The following is a 25,279-nucleotide window of genomic DNA, read 5'->3' as shown; positions in this document are numbered from 1 at the left end:
TAGTGTTCTGGCCTGAAGAATCCCCAGGGACAGGGGAGCCTGGCGAGCTACAGCCCATGGGGGTCACAAAGAGTGGGACACAACTGAGCGATTAACACTTTCACTTTCAACATAACTTAGCTCATTCCTTTTCATAACAACGCCACGAGATGGAAAATGTCACTGTCCCCATTGTAAGATAAGAAAACATGGTACACGAAGGTTATTACTTGTCCACAATCAACCGCACCGTTAATCACAGGCAGAGGTGGGACTTGAACCCAGGCCTGCCTGCAACAGGACCCAAGCCCACAGCCACCAGACTGACTCTCCACTAAGGGTGCTAAGCCCTCGTCTTCCCTGTAGGACTTGGGCCGGTGGGGAGACTGAGTCTACAACCCACAGAGTGACTTCCACCTGCCCCAGATCTCCATGTGACATGTGTTTCATCACACCTTTATCTCAGTGCAGATATGATTCTACATGGCAGAGGCCAGGTTTACGGCTCTTTGAAATGTCTGGAGTTGCCTGCTGGGCCTCATGCAGGATTTCTTAGATCACAAGCATTTGATAAGGTTTTTTAATAATCATCATTTTGCTCTTAGCAGAGTGTGTACTCAGATTCCAGGCACCGTTGTATTCAGGACTGACTGGACCAGCGCCGTTCAATCAGAATACAGTGCTGGCCGCTGCTTGAGTTAAATGTGTCCTGTGAGGTGTACTGGCAGCCTCGTTTTTTAAAAAGTAAAAAGCGTCTAGTGAAGTTAATGTCAATAATGCACGCTGTCTTATTCTGGATCCAAAATATTTCAATAGAACCATCGAGACACTTTACATTATTTTTCATACTGAAGTCCTCCAAACATGAGGATATGGTCACACTTAAAACAACCCCAGTTTGGACCAACCCCATTTCAAGGACTCCGAAGCCACATTTGGCCAGTGGACGGCCCAGCAGTGGAGCGGAGAGGCACAGGAGCCGCCCCCAGAGCCGGCAAGCCCGTGAGAAATCCTCGCAGCACCCGGTGCAGGGGACGGAGGCGTGCAGGGCAGCAGAGAGTCAAGAAGCATCTGGACGCAGTTATGCTAAGGAAGTGATTTTGGAGGAAGAAATGGGAAACTTTGGGGAAATTTTACCAATTGGTAGAAAGTCTGGTTGGGGAAAAAATATGCATATATAGTTTCTCTTTACTGGTTTATTTAAAGAAGTTCATTTTTATTTGGAGCTAGGAAAAAAATTGCCCGTACCACAGCTGAGGATGTCAGATCCTGAAGAGAGAGAACTTTGGAAACAGTGATGTGAGGACCAGAGTTATTCCATTTGAATGACTTAGAGCTTCTTGACCTCTGGACCCCTTTCAGTGATCTAGATCAGAGGAGCAGAATAAATTTTTTAAATCCTGTTTTCTTTCTTTCCTCCTAGCAAAAGAGCGTGCCTTCCACTCTCACAGAGGTTTGGATGGTGCAGAGGAAGCGTTGCCTTGCTGAGGCTTGTTTTGGTAGCAATGGGGAGAAAAAGACACAGCAAAGCCCAGAGATAAGAAGAGCCAGGGAGGCTGCTTACGGGTGCCATGCCAGCAGCACAAACTGTTTCCATTCTCCACATTAGTTAATGGCTGATCTAGAGATTGTGCTGTCATTTGCTGAGAGAGCACAGTTTAAAATATTTTATCATTAATGCAACAGGGAGTTGGATAAAGGAAATGAAGCGTGATTATAAAATGCTAATTATTGTTCTCGAGTGCGTATTGGGCACTCACGAATATTTGCAGCATAATTTGCTTTATTTATTATTTCAGTTTGGTTATAAATGTTAATTCAATTGCAGATGGTATGTTGGCAATTTACAGAGCCATAAAGTTATTTGGAAATCCTAATATTTTCAACCAAAATGTTCTGTTAGTGATGGATGGGCTAAATTTAAAAAAAAAAAAGAAAAGAAAAGAAAATCCTGCTCTTTAGAGTTAAATACATTAATTGGCAAGTAGACTTCAGGGATTTCCGGATTCCTGTGGGGTGCGTTTAACTCCTTCCAGGAGTAGAGGGCACGGTTCGTAGTTGAGAGTGGTGATTTTCTTCATGAGAAAGGATGGGAGGAAGGAGGTCTCTTTTTCCTACCACCCTCGTAATATTTCTTCAAGGCTGAGATTTTTGTTTTGGCGTCTGGTTCAGGGCACTGAAGACACGTGCTTAAAATCACATTTTCTGTGTACCACATCAGTGGTTTCAGAAACCCTGATGTTGATAGGTTAGGTGGATTTGTGTGCGACCCTGTATTCGTGTGTGTCTGTGTGTGAGAGAGACAGAGATCATGTTTTCTCCAGCCTCACTGATGACTTAAAAATAGACGTTCGTTTCAGACCAGAGGTTGTCAAGCTACAGCCCACAGGCTAAATCTGGTTGGCTGCTTTTTTTTCCTACACCCCAGAGCTAAGAATAGTTTTTGCATTTGAAAAGCTTGGAAAAAAAAAGTTATAAAAGAATACTTCATGACACATGAAAATGATAGGAAATTCAGATGCAGTGTGCGTGGATAAGTTTTCTCGGAACACAGCCATGCTCCCTCATTTATGAATCGTCTGCATGGCCTCCACTCAGCCACGGCCGGCTTGAGCCTTTACAACAGACACTGTGGTTCTCAGCCTAAAAGGTTTACATCTGGTGCTTTATGGAAGGACTCTGCCCACCCCTAGATTAGACCATCTAAGAGTTAGTTTCCAAAATAAAGCCTTAACCTTTTTTTAAAACAAAACAAACTCGATTACAGAATTTATGGAAGTGTAAGAACTTCAGGGAGCAAATAGTTTCAACACACAACTCTTCATGTTTGAAAGCTGGAAAGGAGATTCGAAATGTGAGCCCTGGCTTCCTTCTTTTGTCTTGATGTTGGTAATTAAAAGAAGTGACCTTATACTACTCATGTAAATAATTTTATGCTTCACGTACACGCACTATGCCCAAAACATTCTCTTTGCCCCCCCGCCACAAATAAGGATAAAAGTAAAGATTCTTTTCTTTTATTACCAAATTAAAAGCATAAACTCAGCCATGTTCCAGGATTGTTCTGTTTTTGTGAAGGATGGTACATGGACTCGTGGTAATATCAGAAAATATGGCTCCCTTCTATTCCTTGTTGGGAGAAATGTCATTCTTTACTAAGAAATACTGTGCTTAATTAATTCTTGCTCCTAGGAGGTCAACTTGGGGCACTCATTATGGCCTTAATTGGTGGTATAAATCCTGAGAGCCCGGAGGAAAACACATTTCGTGGTGAGTGGTCTCCGGCCCTTCCGGCAAGCACGCACCAGTGCCGGCCCATTTCGGAGAGTGACAGCTTCTGGTTTGATGGCTTGGGGTCTGGCCGCCCTGAGATTAGGTTTAAAGGCCAATGTGCAATAAGAACAGAAATGCCACGACTCGTCCCGGTGTTTTGCATTACACAGTGTGAGACAGCCCACTACCTTCTGACTTGGAAAAATCTGTTGCTTTGAACTCCAGTTTTTTGTATTAAATTATAGTCATTATACGGCCCATCTGGAATCTCCTGCCAGGCCAAAAAAAAAAAAAAAAAATCATCTTACAGACATTAGCAAAAGGAAGTTAAGTGTAATTTTTTTTAATTGTCTACTTTTCATTTCCATTTATTTTTTTTCCCTTTTATTGGAGAAACCAGATGGAAAGGAAGGCAGGAGCCTCTCCCTCTGCCGGTTCCCTTTCGGGGCGGAGGCAGAACATTCCTGCCTGCCGCTCCCCTCGCGCGCTGGCTGACTCGAGGTGATGACCGGGAAGCTGCTGGGAAGGGCAAGAGTTCACTCCGAAGCTCATGCCCAGTCGGGGTGCCAGCCTGGGAGGGTACCGGCCGTGTGGGGGGCTGACTTAGGGCTCTCACCCGAGTGGTTGCCACAGATGCCTTTTGACGGCGTGCAAAGGGAACTCACAGTTACCCCGCGTGACGCAGCTTATCTCTGCATCCTGCTCTGGACTTGGCTGTTTTGCTGGGAGTTGTCTGTTGTGTCTGGGAGACTTGAGCTCTCTCTTGAGCAAAGCAGAGCCGTCCCACAAAAGGCAGAGACCTGAGCTCAGGCTGGAGATGCGGGGGGACCCTGTGTTTTCTTTCAGACTCCCAGAAATCTCAGACATCAGAGCTGGAGGGCAGGGCGAGGTGATTTCAGATGTGTGCGCAGAGTTGCTCGGCGGTCCGCCAGGATTCCCGGCGTCCATGCAGGGCGGACCGAGACCGCCCCCCCCCCCCCCCCCCCCCCCGCCACGGCCTTCTTCCTTTTTCTCTCGCTGGCCCTCTGCTCAGGCAGAGTCATTTTGTGACGGCCCGGGGTTCTTGTCCTCCTTGGTCAGTAGAAGCTGACTCCAGGCCAGAACAGGAAAGTCAGGCTAAGCTTTACTGGGGCCCCTGTTGCAGAGGGGGCGGGTGAGAACACGTGGCGGGCGCCCTTGCCCACTTGCTCCTTATATGGGGTGAGGGTTGGGGTGTGGCCGGGGTCAGGCTGGACGGGTGGCTGAGGTGGTCTGCTCACCCCATGGTGGTTTTGGCTGCAGGGGGCCTACCCTGCTTTTGCTCCCAGGTCTTCACAAGTGGCATTTGGGTTTTTGGTCTTTTTGTATCTTTTTATCCAGAATTTGCCTCCATTGCAGCCGCACAGGGTTATTTTAGGCCCTGGTGGTTTCTTTGTATTTTGAGGGTGGAGGAGAGGTGTGTCCAGGTGCCAGCACTGCAGCCAAGGGTCCCAGGCCCCAGCCTGTCTCAGTTTGGCAAACTTGAGGGTCGCCTGAGTCGTTCCCCCACGTGACCCTCCACCCATCCAGATGAACAAAGATTTCCCCAAAGCCAGCCCAGGCACTGGATGTGGTGCTGAGGATATAAGAGCACATCAGAACCACTCTGTAGTCGTGGATTCGCCCAGATGAATTCCTGAGTTGCTGTGTCTGGAGGGGACGTTTTAAATTTAGATAATGGTGAGACACTTTTGGACCACATACCGACATACCCAGTACCTATGGGCATTTGAGGAGAGGGATTAGGGCTCACTTTGAATTTCTTTTTTTTTTTCGGCTGTGCCATGTGGGATCTTAGTTCCCCGACCAGGGATTGAGTCCTCGCCCCAGAGTCTTACCACTGGACCACCAGGGAAGTCTCTAATTTTGAATTTCTGAGTGATAAATCCTTGCATCTTGTGAATAGTCTTATTTCGGTCAGGTTCCAGTCACAGGTTTGTAAGTTTATCATCTAAATATATTTTCATTGCTCTAAATATTTTTTTCGGATTAGGACAAAGTCTGCAAGCATACCCAGCCATGTCTTCTGATGCTTCTCGTCTTAAGACACACCTGAGATTTGGTGGCAGAGTGGAGGGGGTGCTGGTGGTCCCCTCCTTGCTTACCTGGGATGGCCTTTGTGCGGTTGGTACCTCACTGGTTTCCTCAGCTGAGAGCTTTTTTTTTAAGCAACCAGGCTCTGTCCTGCCCTCATTTGTGTTTGATACAGTAGTAGACACACATTACCGATAAAAATGGGGCTTCCTCTGTGGCTCCATGGTAAAGAATCTGCTTAACCAATAACAGAAGAGGTCGGTTTGATCCTGGGTGGGGAAGATCCCCTGGAGAAGGAAATGGAAACCCACCCCAGTATTCTTGCCTGGAGAATCCCATGGACAGAGGAGCCTGGTGGGCTACCATCCACGGGGCTGCAGAGAGTCGGACGTGACTTTAGGACTAAAGAACAACAGATGAAAACAGTGACTCCGGCTGGCTCATCCTTGCTGCGCGTTGAAGGAACCTTCACTACGTGGGTGCGTGTGGCTTCCAGCGCTAGACCTCGTGGCCTCTCCAGTGCTCACCGTGTGAGGTGTCATGTACCACTCTCCACTTTCATCCGGGCAGATAAGGTATCGGCACAATTACAAGTGAAAACCAATCGGGCGGCTTTGCCGGTAGTACATGCTTACAGAACACACACTGATACAATAGACTTTAAATAATTCACGGTCGGCACTTTCTTCTTCAATCTGTAAATGAGGATACCGAATGCAGACAGGTGGCAGGACACCCTATCTCCCCCACCCCCGCCCCAGCCCATTAAGATAACAAGATGAGGACCATGATTGGGGTCGGGGTGTTGGTGGAGCATCTCACAGATGAACATTAAAAATTCAAAGAGCTGGCGCTCCGAAATGCCTGGGGTAAGCAACCTCGTAAAAGCCGCTTGAAAACCTGAAATTACAGATGAATTCAGCATCGCCTCTTTCGGGTCGCTGCCTGGTGTCTTCACAAGACCCGTTCTCGTGCCCACCGAGGTGTGAGGCTCAGTCCTGATGCGTCTCTCACAGCCAGCTTTGGGTGCACCCAGCAAGCTTAAGGGGACGTTAAAACAAATAGGGATTTCTACATGTTGTCTTGTCTCCTTGCCTCCGCTGACACGTTAAATCTCAGTCGACCAGAGTCGTGTGACTCATAGCAGCTTGTCCAGCCTTGAAGGATTTCTCCCACAGCTCTGACCCCTGTTGCCCCTCACCCCGCCCCAGTCCAGATCCCCCAAATCCGGTGACAGGGCTGGTCCCAGAGAGAACTGCTCGACTGTTCATGGAAAGTCGCTCAGTGGTGGTCCCAGGTCGGCTGGACCAGCTAAGGGGCCCAAGCTCTTTTTTTTTTTCCTACACCTGCCTGTGGACATCTCCTAATTACTCATTTGAGAAAACTCTGGATGAAAATACCAATCCTGAAAGCGTGTATGTTCCAAAGAAGGTCAGCTGTGGCCAAGAAAGTGTTCAGTCCTGTTTGATCTAAGGAAAATAATTCCCCAAATTCTGTGTCCAGGCAGCTGCTTAAGAGAGAGGAAAAGTTCTTTTAGATGAGTTCCAAATAAACACACCCTTCCAAGTTATCTACTTTGTCCTGGGAAGGAAAAAAAAAAAAAAAGCCTGGAAGGGTAAACGAAGTTCCATGGAAGGGTCATCTGAAAAGAGCAGATGTGAGTGAAGCGCCCTGGAGCTCCCTGGGGTGCCCTGCTGGCGGGGAACGCAGGCTCCGACCACAGGGACGACGCCACACCCCCATCCCAGCCGCAGTGGGATGTAGCCACGGAGGAGAAAAATGTCCCTTTGATACAGGAAACAGGAGAACAGAACAGTTTTTCATTCAGGATGTGTGTGTCTTCTGTCTAAAGCCAGCAGTTTTGGAAAATGAAGCTACGTGTTTAAAAGTAAGGGCTCTGTTAGGAAAAATAAAATGTGTCTCCCTGCATTCATTAGCTGCCTTTAATTGAAAGCTGGAGAGCACTTGAGGACTGGCGGGTGCCTCCTTTATGACGGGACCGGTGTTCCCGCTCTCTCCCATGGAGTCAAAAGGCTGCTCCTCCTATCATCGGAAAGCCAGGATGAAATGGAGAAGCCGAGAAGGGTAACACTTAAAACGTGCACTATGTGCGTTCTGCCAAATCTTCTCTTATAAAACAGGCACAGAAAGCACAGGAGTCACGGTCTCCAAGAGCCGCAGCTCCAGAAGCACGTTTTATAACTCGAGGTGCTTGGGTGGGAGCTGTAATGTGCTAATTGCAGACGAGTTCATGCTGTTCAAAGAACTTTACCTTTTGCGCTGGGGACCTGTTCAGTCTCAGGTCTTGGCGCTGTGCTGACATAATACTGCAACTTTAATTTTAAAGATCAAGAAAGAGGAGCTAGGGTGAAATTTGAGCCGATTTCTGACTAATTTGGAATAAGGAAGAAAGGAGTTTGGGATAAATCACGAAGTTGGTATTGCTGTCTGAATTTCTAATACTAGAATTTCACTGCAATGCGGGAGACCCGGGTTTGATCCCTGAATCGAGAAGATCCCCTGGAGAAGGAAACGGCAACCCACTCTAGTATTCTTGCCTGGGAAATCCTGTGGACAGAGGAGCCTGGTGGGCTACAGTCCACGGGGTCGCAAAGAGGTGAACACCACTGAGCAACTAACAATAACACTGAAAGTATAACTTCCTTTCTCTTTTTCCTCAATCCTGAAAATTTTGGTTGGTGGTTATATTTATTGAAGTTAAGTTTCCATGCCGATCTTTCTTGTCTTCCGTTTGCTTCTACGTGGAATCTCCATATGATATTTAAAAAGCGAAGTAACTTGCCACCATGCTGTCTTCCTGCTGAAGTATATATTGGTTGATTTGCAGTGTTGTCCTTATTTCTGCTGTACAGCAAAGTGATTCAGTTATACACATACACGCACTCTTCTTACCATTCTTTGCCACGTGGTTTATCTCAGGGTATTGGATATAGCGCTATACAGCAAGACTGCTGAGTGTCCATCCTGTATGTAAAAGTTGACATCCGCTAACCCCAAACGCTCACTCCACCCCTCCCCACCCCCTCCCGCTTGGCACCCATCTGCTCTGTGTCCCCGATTCTGTTTCACAGACGGGTTCGTTCGTGTCCTATTTTAGATTCCATATACACGTGACATCATACGATATTTGTCTTCCTCTGTCTGACTTTTCAGTTAGTATCGAATCTCCAGGACCGCCAGTGTGGCTGCAGCTGGTATTACTTTGTTCTTTTTTGTGGCTGAGCGATCTTCCGCTGTGTATATGTGCCACATCCCTCTGCCGATGGACATTCCTGTTGTTCCATGTCTCGACTGCTCTGAGCACTGCATTACTTTTTGATTCCAGCAGCTGCACATGCTGAGTCACAAAGATGATTAAGATGCCGCCTGAAAGGCTTCCTGCCTTGAGGAGGAACGCCGTGAGGACCCGTCGCTGCAGTGTTGCGGAGTGGAGGTCGCAGGAGGGTGTGCCACTGTGGCCGCAGGGGCTTCCCCGGCGCCTGACCCTCTGGGGGGCCGTATCGTGAACTAAAGGGCAGGGAAGGGATCTTGCGTTGCGGGGAACAGCACCGTGAAGGCTCAGAGGAGAGCAGGCGTGCACTCAGGGCGGGGGCCCGGACAAAGGACCGGGGCAACTTTGAGGGACACGCAGGTGTCTAGGGACGGTGCCGTAGCAGGCCTCAGCCTGGAGTCACCGTGGCTGTTCCACACCAGGACAGAATCCGTTTTGAGCGCTGGGGCTCAAGCAACCTGTTGGCAAGACCATTGCAGTGACAGGGCCGCGTCTGTGGTGCGGAGAAGCCGAAGGTCACACCCGGTAAATGCCCGTTACCTTGCAGCCGTCAGACTCTCGCCGACTTCAGTGGGAGGGCCTGGCCTGCTTCCCCTCCTGCCCACACATCCTCTGTGACTTCTGCCCTTTCACGCCAGATCCAGGACATAACTACACACACAGCGATAAGCATGGAAGACTTCCAGCGAAAGGATCCCTGACCGGCCCCGAAAATTAACTTGGAAAAAGTACAAGAAATTTTGGTCACAGGTTTTTATTTTTTCTTTTCTAATTTAGGTCCCTCTTCACAACACAAAACAATACCAGCACATCCTAGTTATGGGCGTCTGTGAGAGGCCTTAGAAGGCTGTGATACACGGAGCTGCACCTTGTCACCAGCCCACATGTCCTGGCAGAGCAAGTCCTGGCTTTGCTGATGGTGACTTGATGCATACCACATTTCTAAAAGAGATTTAAAAATTCATCCTCCTCTGCAAAGAATTTATGTATTTTCAAGCACATTTTGGCTGTGTCTCCTCCTACTTACCTTTCCTCCATCTTCGGGACAGATGAAGATCTTGAACTTGGGTCCAGAGGAGATTTAGTAATTAATGTGCAAAGCAGCTGGGGTCTGCTAACTCCTGGGCTGTGGCCGAGGACCTGTTTTGGTGCAATTTTTCTCAGTGAAAGAATTGAGATTTTTAAAACTTAAAATGCACTGGCTTCTTGCCCTGTTATATTTTGAGTAATCCTGATGATAAATCGGTAACTATGGGTTTCACGGTGGAAGGGCACAAAATAACTGACCCAAGTAATCTAGAAAACAGATGTCTTTGGTTGGTTTAAAGTAAATTCTCAAGACCAGATTTAAAGAAAGCTATGTGGAGCCCAGTGAAATCATCCATTTTAGAGGATTTTTCTTTTTTTTAAATAATTCTCTTACAGTTTTTTTTTTTTTTTCTACTCTGTCTCAACTCAAATTCTTGCAAAGTGGGGAAGTGGTCCTCAAGATACTATATTTGTAATACTTAACCTGCTGTACAGAAATCCTTTAGATAACAGAGTAACTGTTGGGCCTCATATTCTTCAGCTTCTTTCTGCTTTACTCTTTCTCTTGGTGTCTCCCAAGGAGGAGTTGGCACATTCAGGAAGCGTATGAATGAGCTTCTAGATTCCCTCCTGAGACTGCACCTAAACATATGTGCTATCTGGAAGGAAATTTTATCCAGTTCTGAGAAAGTTCTCCGTCTTCTTTCTACCCCTGCCAGCTCCCTCCCAAAGTCCCTTATCCAAGCAGGGAATAAAGCCCAAAGTAGAACATCAAATACCTCCTGAATGGTTTTCCCTTCTGGCTCTTTTTGGAGCCATTGAATTGCCCAGAAGCATCCCGAGGAGATCTGAAGCATCCTGGTGGTGGACTTGCTTAAATCTGTCTCATCTGCAGTCTTACAGCTAGCCTTGAGGTCATCCAGAGGAGAAGAGTTTCAGGTCCTCGCAGAGGAAGAAAGTCGGAGACCTCTGCTGGAGATGGTCCTCTAGGGCCAGGACTGGCTGTTTGATTTGCAGGACCCAGGCAAAATGAAACTGCTCACCTCCCGTTCAAAACCGGTCCAGAAGTTCTAGACAGTGGCAGCAGAGCAGTAAACCAAAGGCAAGACCCTTCCAGGGCTGGGCTCTGTGTGGCTGCCCAGGACACGCGTGGGAAGCTGGCCCTGCCCAGGGCAGAGCCCTACACTTAACTGCCGGTTTAACCGGTAGTGTTTACTTGTCTTGTGAAACTCTCCTCCTCAAATCTTGTGTGTAATTGTTGGTCCCCAAACCTGATAGATTGCCTACCCATAGCATGGGTTTATAATAATCAACCAGACTATATGATAGGTAAGCACTTTTAAAAACTCTTATCCAAGATCATGCTTTGGAAATATAAAAAGCTACCTAAATTGAAAGACGTTTTGTCCAGTCAATTAAACTCTTTTTACTTGTTAGTCCCGGTTCGTTTTACCCAGTGGCATTTCTTCCCCAGATATGTTCCTCTAAAGAACATTGTGGATTAAATGCACTGGCTCTGTGCCCGTCCTGGGACGTGGAAGACTCCGGAAGTGGAAACCTTAATCTCGGGTGTTGTGAGTTCAGGTTCGCAGTTAGGAACCCAGGCTACCTTTGCAAACTTGGTATTCCTGGGGAGTTCTAATTAACAGGGGATTAGAAGGATTGAGAGTGTTGGCCTCTGGCTCTAACGGGTTGAGCTGTCAGGGGCTCGCCTGACAAAGTCCAGGAAAAGACCATAATCACCCTCTTCTGGAAAGACTGGCTCCCACAGACATGAGGTTTTTGCTAAATCTGTCATCTTTGCCTTCTTAAGAACCATCTTTCTAGGCATCTCCCAAAATAAAGCAAGTGTTAGTCACTCAGCTGTGTCTGACTCTCTGCAACCCCGTGGACTGTATTGCCCACCAGGCTCTTCTGTCCTTGGGATTTTCCAGGCAGGAATCTGGAGTGGGTTGCCAGGCCCTGCTCCAGGGGATCTTCCTGACTCCAGGATCGAACCCAGATCTCCTGCCCTGTAGGCAGACTCCTTACCATTTGGACTACCTGTCTGCTTTCCTGACCTGACCCTATCTGCCCATCACCCTCAAAATAAAGGCTTGTCTTCCTAACCTGGACAAGAGTCAGTATGCTCAGGAGACTTCTGGTCTGAGGGAGTTGGCAGGAGAGTGTTGGGGCTGAAACACGCAGTCAAGGGGAAGGACTCAGAGGCCACCTTTCCAGGAGCAGGCAAGTGGCACCGTGGAGTTCGGGGCCTCCTAGGAGCTAGGCCTAGGTGTCCACCTCCACGTGGACACCTGTTCACCTTTCACAACAGTGGCGTCTTGCCCTGGCAGACGCTTTTTTTTTTTTTTTTTTTAACAAAAAAACGAATGGCTCTATGCCCGTGCCCCTTGGGATGACACGACATTCTTGTGTGGAGTGTGGCTCCCATGGCGTTTTCCTTGGGTGGCGCAGAGCGGCCCCCGGACTGGCCGGCCAGTGTTCTCAGTCCCATGCGTGCCCAGCCTCCCTGCGGGGGAGGAAGTGCTCTGCTTGTCATCAAAACAGTGGGCTGTTTTTCTACTTTCTCCCTCCCTCTCACCATTGTCTTTCAGTGGGGTGAAAAGGTCTTCACTTTTCTCTTTCTCCCCCCAAATCTGGCTATTAATAACTTCTCAGACGTTGTCACGCACAGACTTCTTCTCAGTCCGGAGGGTGTTTTTTGTTTGTTTAAGGCAACGTGTTTCCTGGTCTGAAAGCCGCGTTTCCCAAAGTAGCTGCGATGGGAGTATTCCACCCTCACCTCCCACTGGCAGCTCCTCTGCTTCTGGCTGGAGATGGGAATTGCAAGTCTGTGCTTGGCCAGCCCGAGTCTCCATGCCAGGCCCCCTGGCCCAGGGGATGCCCACCTGGGGCAGCCACCTGCTTGCTACTCCTGGATCGAGCTGGGATTGCGGTCGATTCCTTTTAATGAGCGAGGAGCGATGACTAACACTCCTCACTGCTCTCTCTCTTCTCTCACTCTGGAAGGAGAAAGCACCCTTTTGAACTTTGCACGGGATAGAAATCAACTCCGTGAGCCCAGTGCAAACATGTGTGACGCCCATGCTATCTTCTGGATGAATTTCTCCTGACCCAATGTGTTTTATGGTGAATTTGGGGCCAAGTTGCCTTTTTTTTTTTTTCCGGCAAAACAAAAAAAGTTTAATTTCATGCCTTTCTTCCAGAGATCATGATACTTTCTACACTTGTTAAACCTGACGAAAGGGGCTCTAAAACGGAAAAAGCAGCTTCCATCCAAAACACTGCATTGTGAATTCTCAAAATCATCTTGAGGATTAAGCAGGAGGCAGCTGATTGTGCCGTCATTTCGGAAATCAGAGATTCTTGGCCTACATTCCTGCTCAAACCTAAGGGCTTTAGGTATTTGTATTTTTTAAAAATGATTTTTTTCTATTGTGGTAAAAGTCATGTCATATAAAACATACTGTTTTAACCATATTTAATTGTTCAGTTCAGCTGCACTAAGTACATTCACACTGTTGTATAATTCTCACCATCATCCATCTTCTGAATTTTTCGCTGTCCCAGGTTGAAACTTTGCCCCCACCAAACACTAACTCCCCCCCAATCCCTATTCCTTCCCATCCCCTGGCCCCTTGATACCCAGAGCTCGACGGTCTGCTTCAGTTCTTCAGTCGCTCAGTCGTGTCTGACTCTTTGCGACCCCATGGGCTGCAGCACTCCAGGCCTCCCTGTCCATCACCAACTCACGGAGTTCACTCAAGCTCATGTCCATTGAGTCGGTGATGCCATCCAACCACCTAGTCCTCTATCGTCCCCTTCTCCTCCTGCCCTCAATCTCTCCCAGCATTAGGGTCTTTTCCATTGAGTCAGTTCTTCACATCAGGTAGCCAAAGTATTGGAGTTTCAGCTTCAGGACCAGTCCTTCCAATGAACACCTAGGACTGATTTCCTTTAGAATGGACTGGTTGGATCTTCTTGCAGTTCAAGGGACTCTCAAGAGTCTTTTCCAACACCATGGTTCAAAAGCATCAATTCTTCGGCACTCAGCTGTCTTTCTATGTTAAATTAATGCAGGATGAAATCAGTGCCCAGCTTGGCAGAATACGCTGCTGACCTTGGTCCTCGCGTGCACAGAAGAGGGAGTTCCTTTCCAGCAAGTGCCTGGCGTGGCCTTCCTGACCTGACCCTGTCTGCCCATCAGCTCCCTGTCCCCGCCATGGCTGCACACACACGCCCATCACTCACCTCTCTGCCAGTTTGCACCACTGACCCTTCCCTGTGCTTCCTCACCCCGACCTCTGCTCACCCACAGTGTTTTCACTTTATTGGACTATAGCTGATTTTCAAGGTCATGTTAGCTTCAGGTGTCTGGCAAAGTGATTCGGTTAAACATATACGTGTATCCACTCTTTAATGAGTTTTCCCATATAGGTCATTACAGAGTATTGAGCAGAGTCCCCTGTGCTCTACAGTAGGTCCTTATTAGTTACTATTTTATACACGGTGGTGTGTGTATGTCAACCTCAAACCCTCAATTTGTGTGTGCCCGCTATGTGCCAGGCCCTGTACTGGGCTCTTCTTCTGCTTCTGCACTGCTCAGTTCACTTGACTTCTCACTCCTGGTAGGTTGGAGAAGGGCAGTCCATATCCATCTTTTCCGTCTTGATGTGCCCCGGGGAGAGCCCACCACCTCTACCCCAGTTAAATGGCCCTGAGTCAGTGGATCATGAATGGGTCTTGGGAGTCACGAGGCTGCCTGCCCACAGTAGCCCATTTTGTCCAGAGATTCACAGCGCTGTTCTATCCTATTTGGATATCATTATTTTGAACACAAGATATATATTGGAAACTGTCCAGAAGAAAGCTTTGGAAAAAGAGGTTTTGCCAGGAACAAGAGCTGCCATTCATTAGGCCCTTGCTATGTGCTGGGCGTTGTACCAACACTTTACATCCGTTTCCTGACTGGATGTACCGAGTGGGCCTATGAAGTAGGCGCTTTCAGTATCCCCATTTTATGGAGGGGTAAACTGAGGCCTTGGTGTAACTTGTGCAATGTCACACAAATAGTAAGTGACCAAGTCAGAGTTTTGTTTGCTTGTTTTGCTTTGTTTTATAAGCAACAAACATTTATTTCTCACAGTTCTGGAGGCTGGGAAATCCAAAATCAAGGCTCTTGGCAGATTCAGAGTTTTGTGAAGTCCTGCTCCCTGGACGAATGTCTCTTCCCTTTACCTTCACATGGGGAAGGGAAGGGCAAGCTAGCTCTCTGGGGTGGTCTTAAAGGGTTCTACCCTTATGGCCTTCCAGTGAATGTTCAGGGTTGATTTCCTTTAGCACTGACTGGTTTGATCTCCTTGCTGTCCAAGGGACTCTCAGGAGTCTTCTCCAGTACCACTATTGGAAAGCATCAAGTTTTCAGTGCTCAGCCTGAAGGCAAAAGGAGAAATGGGCGGCAGAAAATGAGATGGTTAGATAGCATCACTAACTGAATTGACATGAATTTGAGCAAACTCCGGAAGATAGTAGAGGACAGAGGAGCCTGGTGTGCTGCAGTCCATAGGTTCACCAAGTCGGACACAACTTAGTGACTTAACAACAACAACAAACCCTTATGGCCTAAGTGCTTCCCAAATGCCCCACCTCCCGATGCCATTGAGTGGTAGAGTTCAGTGAAAGAATAACCAGGGGATACATTCAGTCTTCAGTGGGGGGATCGTCAGAGAGGGTCCTGGGTGTCACAGGGTGTGTGGCACCATCTCTAGCTTCTATTTACTAGTTGTCAGCCATGTACACTATGACAACAAAAACATCCCTTCAGTTCATTTCAGTTCAGTCGCTCAGTCATGTCCGACTCTTTGCGACCCCATGAATCGCAGCACGCCAGGCCTCCCTGTCCATCACCAACTCCTAGAGTTCACTCAAACTCATGTCCATCGAGTTGATGATGCCATCCAGCCATCTCATCTTCTGTCGTCCCCTTCTCCTCCTGCCCCCAATCCCTCCCAGCATCAGAGTCTTTTCCAATGAGTCAGCTCTTTGCATGAGGTGGCCAAAGTACTGGAGTTTCAGCTTAGGGGTCAAAAATCATAGCCCTGCTCCCACTGGGAACCATTCTGTAAAGTAAGGCATTATATATAATCATTCATTACACAAAGTACAGGCCATTGTTTTTTGCAAAAATATTGTAAAGTCTAATTCTTTTTTTAAAAACTTTTTGTTTTGAAGCTTAGTCAATTAACAATGCTTTGCTAGTTTCAGGTGAACAGTGGAGGGACTCAGCCATACATATGCATGTATCCATTCTCCTCCAAACTCCCCTCCCATCCAGGCTGCCACGTGAGTTCCACATGTTGTACAGACAGTAGGTCTCTGCTGGTTATCCATTTTAGATATAGCAGTGTGTACACGTCCATCCCAGACTCCCTAACTGTCCCTTCCCCTGGCAGTCATAAGTTCATTCTCTAAGTCTATGAGCCTCCTTCTGTTTTGTAAGCAAGTTCATAGTATCATTTGTGTTTAGATTCCACATATAAGGGATGTCGTGCGATAGTTCTCCTTCACTGTCTGACTTACTGCACTCTGTCTGACTGTCTCTAGGTCCGTCCATGTTGCTGCAAGTGGTGTTATTTCACTCTTTTTAGTGGCTGAGTAAGATTCCGTTGCATATATGTACCACATCTTCCTTATCCATTCCTCTGTTGATGGACATCTAGGCTGCTTCCATGTCTTGGCCGTTATAAACAGTGCTATGATGAACATTGGGGTGCATTTATCCTTCCGGATCCTGTTTTTCTCCAGATGTATGCCCAGGGGTGGGATTGCAGGGTCATATGGTAGCTCTGTTTTTCGTTTTTTAAAGGACTTCCATACTGTTCTCTGTTCTGGCTGCACCAATGTACATTCCCACCGACAGCGAAGGAAGATTCCCTTCTCTCCACACCCTCTCCAGCATTTACTGTTTGTGTCTTTTTTGATAGTAGCCACTCTGGCTGGTATGAGGTGATATCTCATTGTGGTTTTGATTTGAATTTCTCTTATAATCAGTGGTGTTGAACCTCTTTTCATGTGCCTCTTGGCCATTTGTATGTCTTCTTTGGGGAAATGTCTATTTAGGTCTTCTGCCCACTTGTTGATTGAACTGTTGGTTTTTGTGCTGTTAAACATCATGAGCTGTTTGTAAACTCTGGAGACTGATCCCGTGTCAGTCACATCATTTGCAAGTATTTTCTCCCGATCTGTGGATTGTCTTTTCGGTTTCGTGTTTATTGTATCCTCTGCTGTGCAGAAGCTTTGAGTTTAAACAGGTCCCATTTGTTTATTTTTGTTTTTATTTCCATTATTCTGGGAGATGAAAAAGATATTGCTGCAATTTATGTCAGAGTGTTCTGCCTGTTTTCCTTTAGGAGTTTATAGTGTCCAGTCTCAGATTTAGGTCTTTAGTTTATTTTGAGCTTATCTTTGTGTTTGGTGTTAAAGAAGGATCTAATTTCACTTTTTAACATGTAGCTGTCAGTATTCCCAGCACCATTCATTGAAGAGACTCTCTTTCCAACATTATATAGTCTTGTCTCCTTTGTCATAGATTAATTGATCATAGGTGCATGGTTTTAATTCTGAGTTTTCTATCCTGTTCCATTGATTTCTATTTTTGTGCCAGTACCATACTGTTTTGATAACTATAGCTTTGTAGTGTTAGTCTGAAGTCAGGGAGCCTGATTCCTCCAGCTCCATTTTTCTTTCTCAAAACTGCTTTGGCTATTTGGGTCTTTAGGGACTCCATATAAATTTTAAGGTTTCTTTTTGTTCTAATTCTGTTAAAAATGCCCTTGGTAATATAATAGGGATTGCATTGAATCTATAGATTGCCTTGGGTAGTATAGGCACTTTAACAATATTGATTCTTCCAACCGACAGACATGTATGTCATTCCATGTGCTTGTGTCTTCTTTGATTTCTTTCATCAGCATCTTATAGTTTTTAGAGTACAAGTCTTTTGTTTCCTTAGGTTTCTTCCTCAGTATTTTATTCTTTTTAATGCAGTGGTAAATAGAATTGTTTCTTGAATTTCTCTTTCTGGTCTTTTGTTAATGTATAGAAATTCAGCAGATATCTGTATATTAATTTTGTAACCTGCAACATTACCAAACTCATTGAAGAGTTCTAGTAGTCTTTTGGAAGAAGACATCATATAAATTATATGTAAACCTAATTCTTAACCACTTCCTTTGTAACTTAGTTAGGAAAGAACCTGCCTGCAATGCAGGAGACCTGGGTTCGATCCCTGGGTCGGGAAGATCCTCTGGAGGAGGAAATGGCAACCCACTCCAGTATTCTTGCCTGGAGAATCCCATGGACAGAGGAGCCTGGTGGGCTACACAGTTCACAGGGTCACAAGAGTCAGACACGACTTAGCAACTAGACCACCGCCATAAAGGAGAGAGTGAGGTGGGTCACTGTCTTCCATGACCTGCATAGGTTTGGGACATTTGACTAGCTCGTCAAGGGAACTGGGAATCTTAAGTATTTAGGTATAGGAAAATATTTAGGTTTGCAAGAGACAGTTACCCTTCCTTCTGATTTCTGATTGTTTATGTCCTGTAGATTGTAGGTCAGTTAGTACAAGGGCACCTTGTATCCCCAAGGGAAGACAAACGAAATCTGAGTAGGGCGTGGGTGTTCCGTGGTTATTGCTCAGATATGAAGCAGATGGCTCACAAATGGCTCTAAGGCCTTTGTGGCCTTCTCTACCATATGAGGGGTTTTGTGTTGTTTTGTTTTGTTTGAACGCTAGTTCTTTGATGGCAAGAGTAGAAGAGCGTGAAGTATGAAAGGCTGGAAAATCCATGATTAGGAAACACTCAGTTTGTGATGCAGGTCTGTCTTCTTGACCTCGTGGCAGAAAGCCAGGTCCTCAGACTAACTGGTGACTGGCGACTGTGAGCCAGTTCCTGGGGTTGGCACTGCAGCCTCAGTCTGGCCACAGACACCCGCCCTGGGTCCCCACAGAGGTGAGCTGAGGTCTCCACTCCAGGAGAAAGCTGAAGCCATCTGAAAGCCCTCTGGTTGATAGCTTTTAAACCCAAGGCCAGTCCCAAGAAATCGTAGTTGTTTCTGGCTTTGCTTTTTTCATTCATTTTATTGAGGTATATTTGATGTACAATGTTGTGTAAATTTCTGTACAACAAAGTGACTCAGTTATACACACATTTGCTTTCTTTTCCATACTCTTTTCCGTGATGGCTTATCACAGAGTATTCCATATAGTTCCCCCTGCTATCCTGCAGGCTCTTGTTGTTTATCCATCTTACATATAACAGTTTGCAGCCGCTAATCCCAGACTCTGGAGCCATCCCTTCTCCACCCCTCCTCCGCCTCGGCCGCTGCAGAGCTGTCCCGTGTAGAGTCTGAAGAAGCCACGGCTTTTGCCCTGCAGGTGCCAGGTCTGTCCTCCCTGTCTCCACACGCCCCGCCTCCTCATTGTTTGCTGCCCCTGGGGAAGCCCCCTCGTCCCCGCCCTCAAGCTGTCTCAATGTGCCCCAGTGTGCCCCTCCCTGCTGTGATGACCCACCTGGGATCTCAGAAATGTACCTCTGGGAAGGGTCCCAGCCCCTCCCTCAGGGGATGGGTGGGCCCAGCTCCCCGCGGAGACTCCCCAGGCCACCCCTCGGCTTCCCCTCCAGGTCCCTGCCCGCCTCCCCTCTCCCCTGCGGCTCCGAGGAGGAGGACCGGGCCCTTCACCTGGACCTGCTCAGCGTTTGCGCCTCTTCTCCTCCAGGTGTGTCTCCACCCGTCTACCAGCTGCAAGGACTAGCACACTTGAATCTGGTACTAGTTTATGGAAATTTGTTTTTTTACTTTTTAAAGAATTTTTAAATTTAACTTTTATTTTATATTGGAATCTAGTTGACTCAGAACGTTGTGTTGGTTTCTGCTGTATAGCAGAGTGATAAAGTTAACACGTGCACGCGTGTCCACTCCTTTTCAGATTCTTTTCCCGTACTGCTCACTACAGACTACTGAGTGGAGTTTTCTGTGCTCTACAGTAGGTCCTTGTTGATTATCTGTTTTATACATGTGTGTGTGTATGTTAATCCCAACCCCCTCATTTGTCCCTCCCTTCCCCTTTGGTAACCATATGTTTATTTTAAAAGTCTATGAGTCTGTTTCTGTTTGAACTCAATACTTCTAAAGCCCATTTTACATATGACAAATTTCAGCTACAGTTTTTTTTTTTTTTTTTTTTTTGTGGGAGAGGCTACAGTTTTTTGATTCCCAAATTACGAGGCTCTCAATTTTAGGTGGGACAGATTCCTGGCTTTAAACCTCATTGAGTCACACAGTGAGAAACGTGTTTATTATCTCGCAGTCCCTTGAAGGGGAGTCTCAAGGTAGGGCTGATCTCGTCCTCAGTGTTGCTCTGTCCCTTTTCTACCAGAAGAGAGGAGGCTGGACTCCAAGTCTTTAGCACAACCCAGATCCAGCAAGAGTGAAATCACATCTGATTATTGTTTTTATTATTATTATTAATGTATTTAATTTTTGGCTGTGCTGGGTCTTCGTTGATACGTGGGCTCTTCTCTCGTTGTGGAAAGCAGGGTGCTACTCTTTAGTGCTAAGCGCTGGCTTCTCACTGCAGTGGCTGCTGCTGTTACGGAGCACAGGCTCTCGGTGCAGGCTCAGTAGCTGTGGTCGACGGGCTTAGTTGCTCTGCAGAACGTGGGATCTTCCCAGAGCAGGGATCGAACCCGTGTCCCCTGCATTGGCAGGCGGAATCTTATCCACTGTGCCACCGGGGAAGTCCTGACTACTGTTCTGCTGGACTTCATTCTGTTTATTGTATGGGTGCTCTCTCATTATTTAATGACAGTGCTAGCTTTTGAATTGGGCCAGAGGTTAAAGGTTTTCATTGTAAATAATGCTAGAAATAAAAGAAGACTCAGCCTAGATAAAAACATTACGTAGGTTAGAAAGTTGGTGGCACGGGGCTCTGGTGTCACCCACACGCACGCACACACGAGATTCTCCAAGCAGTGGAAACGAGGTTTACTGAACAGCTCACGCGATCTACTGCAGGGGAGGGAGATTTGGACAAGACAGGCCCCTCTGTGGCTTCCAAGGGCATTTCCGTTCACCCAACCCGTGTGTAAAAGTAACTGACAGCATCCGTCTTAGCCAGCAAGTTGTGGTGGAAATAATTTAGTGAAACTCAGATTCCCCTTCTGAAATCCGGCCTAAACTCTGATTTGGAAAACTAAGAAGTCCTATTTAGTTTCTGCTATCACTGTTACTGAACCTCACTCCCGAGATAAATAGTGACGTATAACGATCTTAGGCCTCTCTTCTTCCATCTCGGTGTCATGAGATTGCTTTCCTCTCCCCCGTGCTCCCTCACCAAGAATGTGCTGAACTGAGTATTCGGTTTTTAATAAGCGAAGGAGGCCACCTTTGTCCACACCTCACTGGCCTCACACCTGCAGAAACGGGATCTTCCAAGTGCCAGTGTGGCCTGGCAGTAGAGCAGTGAAGTGTTTGTAAGTAGAGTTTGTACATCTGGCAGCCAAAAGTGTCCTGTATGTATTAATATTTTCTGCAGGAAAAGATACGTTTGAAGTGACCATAGGGCACAGACTCTCTTAGAGTTGCAGGGTATTTATAACCTGTTATTGTTAGATTCTGAGCATATTTGTAGCTCCAGAGGTACAAAAATAAACTATGTTTTCTTGGAAAAATGTGTGTATCTGGGATGTGACAGGAGTTGCAACCTTAAACAAGATTTCCAGGTTGAACGATGCCAGTGAAAATATGTTATTTAGACATTAAAATCCTAGGGTGCCCACGTACATATCCTAAATGAAGTGTGTTACATGAGCTTTCTTGGTCACCATGCTTCAGCTTTGAAGGTTTTCAGTTCTGGCTCCTGGAGTGTTGTTAATGTACTGCTGGGAAAGGTGAACTCAAACGGTGAGTCTTATTTGCAGTTGAGCGCATTGGGGGTTGGGGGGTGTGTTTCTTATGTTCAGGAGAGTTGTGTCTGATGTAGGTAAAAGTCACATCACAACTGATAAGGTAAAACTCCTTGCTTTTATTGCCCCTAGCAGCAGAGAGGTTACTGACGGGCGATTGGAGGAGGAAAAAGACAGCAGGTTTCCTCGTCAGTAACCGTTCGTTCATCCGAGTGTTAACAAGCGTCTCTCAGTTTCCCACTCTCTGCAGAGCTGTGTGGGGAGATGGGTAAGCAGAGAGGAGAAGGTGGGGACCCTGTGCTCCTGGAGACTAAAGTTTGATTTGTTTCATCCAGGTATCACAAAAATCAAGATAAATTGCTGCTTTGGTCAAATTGTAACATCCAAAAGTTAATAAACAGTGAAAGTGAAGTTGCTCAGTCGTGTCCGACTCTTTGCAACCCCGCGGACTGTAGCCAGGCTCCTCCGTCCATGGGATTCTCCAGGCAAGAATACTGGAGTGGGTTGCCATTTCCTTCTCCAGGGGATCTTCCCAACCCAGGGATCGAACCCGGGTCTCCAGCATTGCAGGCAGACGCTTTACCCTCTGAGCCATGAGGGAAGCCCTAATAAGTAGTAACTTATTCAAATACGCAGTAAACACATACTGAGGATTTATGGAATTCATTAATGAAAAGAGAAGGAAGACAAATTGGTTCAAAGAAGGATATGAGCAAATGCCTAGGTAGGTAGGTGCACAGGCAGACAGTGTATCTGATACAGTGATGGGAAAAAAGAATGCTGGAGTAAGATGGCAAAGTTAGACACACCTGATTAATGCCCTGCAGGGCAACAGAACAGTCATCTTTGGTTATGTCTCAGCTGGGTAGGAATCTCTGCACCTGTAACAGACCAATATGATTCTTAAGTTACCAGTCTTCCACAGTCTTTACAGAGTCAGGGTGCAGTCACAGGGTGCAGTCAATAATAAACAGTCAGTCACAGTTAGTTACGTCTCCTGAGACCGTTAGACGACCTGGGTGAGTTTATGAGTCAGCGCCGCGCACGCAGACTCTCTGCGAGGATGGCAGCATTCTGGGCACGTGCTGTCCAGACACTGAGCATACGTGGCTGCTGAGCGTTTGAAATGTGGCTAGTACAAGTGAGGAGGCAATTTTTTTTTATTTTGTTTAATTTTTAACACACAGAATGGGAGAAAATATTTGCAAACAAAGCAACCACAAGGAATTAATCTCCAAAATTTACAAAGAGGTTGTGCCGCTTAATATGAAAAAAAAACAACCCAATCAAAAATAGGTAAAAGATCTAAGTAGACATTTCTCCAAAGAAACCATGCACAGGAATAAAGACTCTCAACATCGCTAATTATTAGAGAAATTCAAATCGAAGCTACAGTGAGGTATCACCTCACAACAGCCATAATGGCCATCATCAGAAAGTCTACACACAAGAAATGCCAGAGAGGGCGTGGGGGAGAGGCAGAGCCCTCCCAGTGCCGGTGGGAATGTAGACCGGTGCAGCCACTATGGAGAACAGCTGGAGGCTCCTTAGACTGAAAATAGAGCTACCATAGGGCCCTGCAGCCCCAGCCCTGGGCATACATCTGGAGAAAACCATGGTTCAAAAGGATACATACCCCGCCCCCATGTTCATTGTAGCGCTGTTTACAATAGCCAAGGCATGGAGGCAGCCCAAGTGTCCACTGACAGATGAATGGATAAAGAAGGTGTGGTACATGTGTGCAGTGGAACACTACTCAGCCACTGAAAAGAGTGAAATCGTGGCCTTTGCCACAACTTGGATGGACGTGGAGATTATCATACTAATTTTATTTAATTTTCACCAATTTTGACTTAAATGACCACACGTGATTAGCAGCTACCTTTTTGGACAACACAACTCTAATATGCCATTAAATGACCAAGCAGTCATTTTTCTGCCTTGTTTACAACCGTGGCGAATATTTTTCTTAAACACTCTGTAAATTAAGTCATGTTTTAAATATGGTTACATGAGCTAAACATGTAAAAGGAATTGGAGAGGACACCTTTGAAAAGACCTAATTCTTTCATGAAGCATATAATTTCTTCTGCAGATTGAATGCTTCTTCTGTTGGGTTTCTTGACAGTAGACTTACCTGAAATCACTCTGGCCAACGTGGGAACCACTTAGGAAGTTAAGCCTGTCTGGAGGGAAGTCAGCTCTGCATTGTATTTCCCAAGGCATTCATTTTCTTTTAGCAAGATAATAACAGTCATGTCCAGTTTTGATTAAAAGGAACTTTCTGCTTTGCAGCAAAGGGAGAAACTATGAATATGAGTATCATATTTCACAAGGATACAAGGATTTTAAGGCTTAAATAAGTTAACTTTTCTGCTGCCATCACTTCATTACTCAGAACGAGCAGTCAATGCATTGATAAGGTTGACTTTGATTTCTCATGAAGCTCGGTAGTTTTGCTTAATTTTCTCCTCTTTTCATTTGCCCGCAGGGCTTTTTCCGCAGAAGTATTCAGAAGAACATGATTTACACTTGTCACCGAGATAAGAATTGTGTTATTAATAAAGTCACCAGGAATCGATGCCAGTACTGTCGACTCCAGAAGTGCTTTGAAGTGGGGATGTCCAAAGAATGTAAGTGGAGCTTCAAAAATTCTTTTTCTCTTGGCTTTATCTATAAATACGGTTACTCAGCCTCCAAAATCAAGTTGTGGAGGACATCAGCCTGTGGAATTCAGGCGTGACACTAATGATACATTGCCACGGTCAGGTGTCAACAGAAATGGCGCGGAAACAGAAAACTGGGGGTTTTCAGATAAAATTTGAGTGGCATTTGGTGAAAGGGGAGGAGCTGGGCGTCGTGCTTGTATTCCAGAGCAGTTCGTAACTGACTCTGTCTCTGCTGGTAACCCAAGCGTGTCCTAGAACCACACGGAGACCGGAAAAGTTCCCCCGTCTTGACAGGAGGAATAAAGAGCTCTGCCTCTATTGATGAGAATAAAACGAGGCAGAGGCATGTGGAGATAATGCACCCTTTCTCAGAGGGGAGGGAGCACCAAACTCTTGCTGTCGAAGAAACATTTAGAAATTTGGCACGTTGACACTTTTCCAAACTGGATTCAGCTTTTCTCCTTCCCACCACCCCTTCCTCCAATTATACACTTGATTAATTCAGAAGAGAAGATGTGAATAGATTAAAAATGAGTGGTCCATAATCATCGGCTTATGGGGCTTTGAAGTAGACATGCTTTAACACAGGCAGAGGGAATACAGCACCAAAAAATCGTTGCTTGTGGCTTCTCCTTGGTGCTTTCAAATGAAGAGAGCAGGAACATGCCAGACCAATGCCCTGGCTTGGGCGGATGTGAGGAAGAGGCAGGTGTGTGTGCCAGGGGGAACAATTGGTGGAATCACTGCCCACCTGCCCTGCATCCCGTGGGGATCTCGTGGGGCCCTGGGCGGGGTGGCCTAAGTGGCTCTGGAGATGCTGAGCCGCGCACACCATCGTCTACAAGTGTGGCGCAGAAAGCCACAGTTTGGCAGTGGGGTTTGAAGGCTCATGTTGTTCAGAGGCTCTTGGATTTTGGAACCGGGACATTCGGCTCAGTACCAATGGAGAAGGTCCCTGGAGCCAGGCGGGCCCACACTGAGGGTGTGTAGCTGGCCACCTGGCTCTCCCCTGGGAG

General features: G+C 46.6%; 1 protein-coding gene across 2 annotated transcripts in view; it reads left to right on the top strand.

Annotated features, from left to right (window-relative positions):
• Nucleotides 1-25,279, top strand: part of RARB (retinoic acid receptor beta) — a 181,856-nt gene that overhangs the window by 57,354 nt on the left and 99,223 nt on the right. For both annotated transcript variants that reach the window (XM_040243297.1, XM_040243298.1), the window contains exon 3: nt 24,086-24,227. In XM_040243297.1, coding sequence (XP_040099231.1) covers nt 24,086-24,227 — 142 coding nt within the window. The remainder of the gene's footprint in view (nt 1-24,085; nt 24,228-25,279) is intronic.

Source organism: Oryx dammah, unplaced genomic scaffold, assembly GCF_014754425.2.
Source record: "Oryx dammah isolate SB20612 unplaced genomic scaffold, SCBI_Odam_1.1 HiC_scaffold_7, whole genome shotgun sequence".
Classification (NCBI taxonomy): Eukaryota; Metazoa; Chordata; class Mammalia; order Artiodactyla; family Bovidae; genus Oryx; species Oryx dammah.
The sequence above is the reverse complement of the archived record's forward strand: the minus strand, read 5'-3'. Positions and strand labels throughout refer to the sequence as shown.